The 2,799-nt window shown below is 48.2% G+C and overlaps 1 protein-coding gene across 2 annotated transcripts in view; it reads left to right on the forward strand.

Moving 5' to 3' along the window:
- adarb1b (adenosine deaminase RNA specific B1b) overlaps positions 1 to 2,424 on the forward strand; it is a 14,441-nt gene extending 12,017 nt beyond the window's left edge. For both annotated transcript variants that reach the window (XM_068729556.1, XM_068729557.1), the window contains one exon: positions 2,046 to 2,424. In XM_068729556.1, coding sequence (XP_068585657.1) covers positions 2,046 to 2,244 — 199 coding nt within the window. In that variant the 3' untranslated portion in view covers positions 2,245 to 2,424. The remainder of the gene's footprint in view (positions 1 to 2,045) is intronic.
- The last annotated feature ends 375 nt before the right edge of the window (positions 2,425 to 2,799 follow it).

Consider the following 2,799-nt stretch of genomic DNA (forward strand, 5'->3'; position numbering starts at 1 on the left):
CCTCTCTCTCCTCTCTCTCCCTCTCTCTCTCCCCTTTCTCTCTCTCCCTCTCTCCCCCCTCTCTCTCTCCCCCCTCTCTCTCTCTTTCTCCCTCTCTCCCCCCTCTCTCTCCCCCCTTCTCTCTCTCTCTCTCGCTCCCTCGCTCCCCCCTCTCTCTCTCCCCCCCTCTCTCTCTCTCTCCCTCTCTCCCCCCCTCTCTCTCCCCCTCCCCCTCTCCGTGAGGTGGGGTGATGCTTCACAGAGCATGTCAATGAAAGTGAGTGTGGAGAGAAGGTTCTAATGACGCAGCATAGAAATACACAGAAGTTTGTAGGAAATGAAATTGGATCCCCAGAGTGTACAGAGCTGTAGGATTGTGTGTGATTGTGTGTGATAGATTGCATTGGGTGGTTATGTGCTAATATATTTTTGCTTGTGCAGCTGTGTGTGTGTGTGTGTGTGTGTGTGTGTGTGTGTGTGTGTGTGTGTCTACTTATGCACAGTATTTCTTTGTGTATTCCGTCTCTGAACTTCTCAATAGTTCATCAGAGTCTCTGGGGACGTTTTCAGATGATTATAATTGTTTTCTTCATGTCACGCATTAAAAGTCCTTTGTGAGCATATATTTGTTCCATGAAATACATTTTTTCATCACATTTGTATTGCACTTATGTGCCAGTAGCTAAAGAAAAGTCCATTTCTAAGTCTTTATGGAGCGTCTTCTCCTCCAGGTCTGAGCCTACGTCCACCCACACTGCAAATCAATTAAACCACGCCCACTTCTGGAGACCAACGCCTCGACACAGAGTCGCTCAGAGCGCTGCAGTAGCTTCAACAGTTCTGATACGGCCGGTGACTGATGGGTCAAAGTGGATCAGACCTGACGTGAGACGCGGTGCCAGTTGAGCCCGGGTGGGGGGGCTGATGTAAATGCGGTTCCTCTTTAGAGCAGTGATTCTCACTGGTGGGTCGTCACAGACCCATTTACAATACTGTGCTTTTATTTTGAAGGGGATTTTTTTGTGCAGCGGAGTTATTCTCACTTATTCACAGTATAGAAGATATGTCACGTATAGAAGAACACCCACACAGTCTGTTTTCATGCTAATTGAGTGAAACGCAAGTAGGACAGCGACTACATGAGAGATGGATTTATTACATCGAGGACAAAAACCTCAGAGTGTTTTGTGCTGCGAGGTTCTGGAACAAGAAAGCATGAAGCCGTCAAAACTGAAGCAGAACCCCCTTCTCTCAAAGATGAACCTGTTGAGAACGTTTAAAGACCACTTCAAGACCTGAGGACGTCACAAGTGCTCTTTGTTTTCTGACGGGAAGGTGCCGGGTCTGGAATGAATGCAGCCGTGGGCCTCCTGCTCCCTGTGTCAGTGTGAGGTCTGTGAGCCTCGGTAGGCTGGGGGAGAACGGGCGGCCCGCCCTGCGTACCGGCCGGGGGATCAATGGAGGTCATCTTTAATATAGACCGGAGCCAGCTCCATCAGGGGAGTCGTGTCTCGCTACCGAAAGCGACCGTTTCACGATCATCTTCTCCTCCATATTTCATCCCTGTTTGATTCGTGGGTGAAGTCCACCGGCGTAGACGGTCGTGGCGTCGAGACGCCTCCGTGTTGAGCCAGCAGCTGCTGTCGGATACTGTAACGGTCAACTTTAATGTCTTTAGAGAAATCACAGCACTGGTGTCTTTATGACAATGAGGAGAAAGCCTCATGCAACTTGTTTGTAATCAAATGATATTCATGAACGTGAATGAAGTCTTTTGAAGTGAACAGGATGTTTGGTTTGGTCTGCTGTGACTATTGTTCGATCTTCTAAATAACGGTTTAGAAAGCGCAGCCCTCCAAATGGAACATTGTTTAATCAAATGCATCCATATTCAGCAGAAGAACGCTTTGAAACTGCATATTTACAACAAAGGAGTCCATATTCCCGGTGATCTGATGTGTGTGTGTGTGTGTGTGTGTGTGTGTGTGTGTGTGTGTGTGGTGTGTGTGTGTGTGTGTGTGTGTGTGTGTGTGTGTGTGTGTGTGTGTGTGTGTGTGTGTGCGCAGGTGGAACGTGGTGGGCATCCAGGGCTCTTTGATGAGCTACTTCACAGAGCCAATCTACTTCTCCAGCATCATCCTCGGCAGCCTTTACCACGCCGACCACCTCTCCAGGGCCATGTACCAGCGCATCGCAGATATCGAGGACCTGCCCCAGCAGTTCGCCCTCAACAGGCCTCTGCTCAGCGGTGAGTGCTCGCTTTGATGCGGAGGACTCGATAGACGCTAGAATTTTAACCGAAGAAGAAGAAGACCTCAGGCCGAGGCGACGCCGTTCGCGTCGTCGTCTCTCCTCGTTAATCTTTGCCAATCAAAGTGCGGCTGTCTAAATATCAGAGCGTGAGACGGTAAACACATTCATCCACCTCACTGGTCGGTCCACACAGAGACGCTTATTCTTCCCCCTGTTTGATCTGAGCTGACATTTACATAGCTCCTGTGGAATTTGAATAGCTTTAAATGTGTGTAAGTTCTCAGCAGTGGCTTGACCTTTTAAAAAGGACTCATGCCGTTCCTTTTATTTTCTAAGATTCAGTCTTTGTCTTCTGGTGGAGGACGTTTTAAAAACAATAGCATGAAGCGATTTCCTGTTTGACAAACGTTTTAGTTCTTCATTCGTATGTAGCCCTCTGTCATTGTGTCTTCTTTCTTTCCTTTTTCATTACTGTTTCTGTCCCCCCCACTCTTATATGAAAAAGTACTATATGAAGTCCCCCTCTCTCTCTCTTTCTCCCTCTCTCCCCACTTGCTACAGACGTTC

Source organism: Cebidichthys violaceus, unplaced genomic scaffold (genome assembly GCF_023349555.1).
Source record: "Cebidichthys violaceus isolate CVI_PGR_0920_01 unplaced genomic scaffold, fCebVio1.0.p SCAF_461, whole genome shotgun sequence".
Lineage (NCBI taxonomy): Eukaryota > Metazoa > Chordata > Actinopteri > Perciformes > Stichaeidae > Cebidichthys > Cebidichthys violaceus.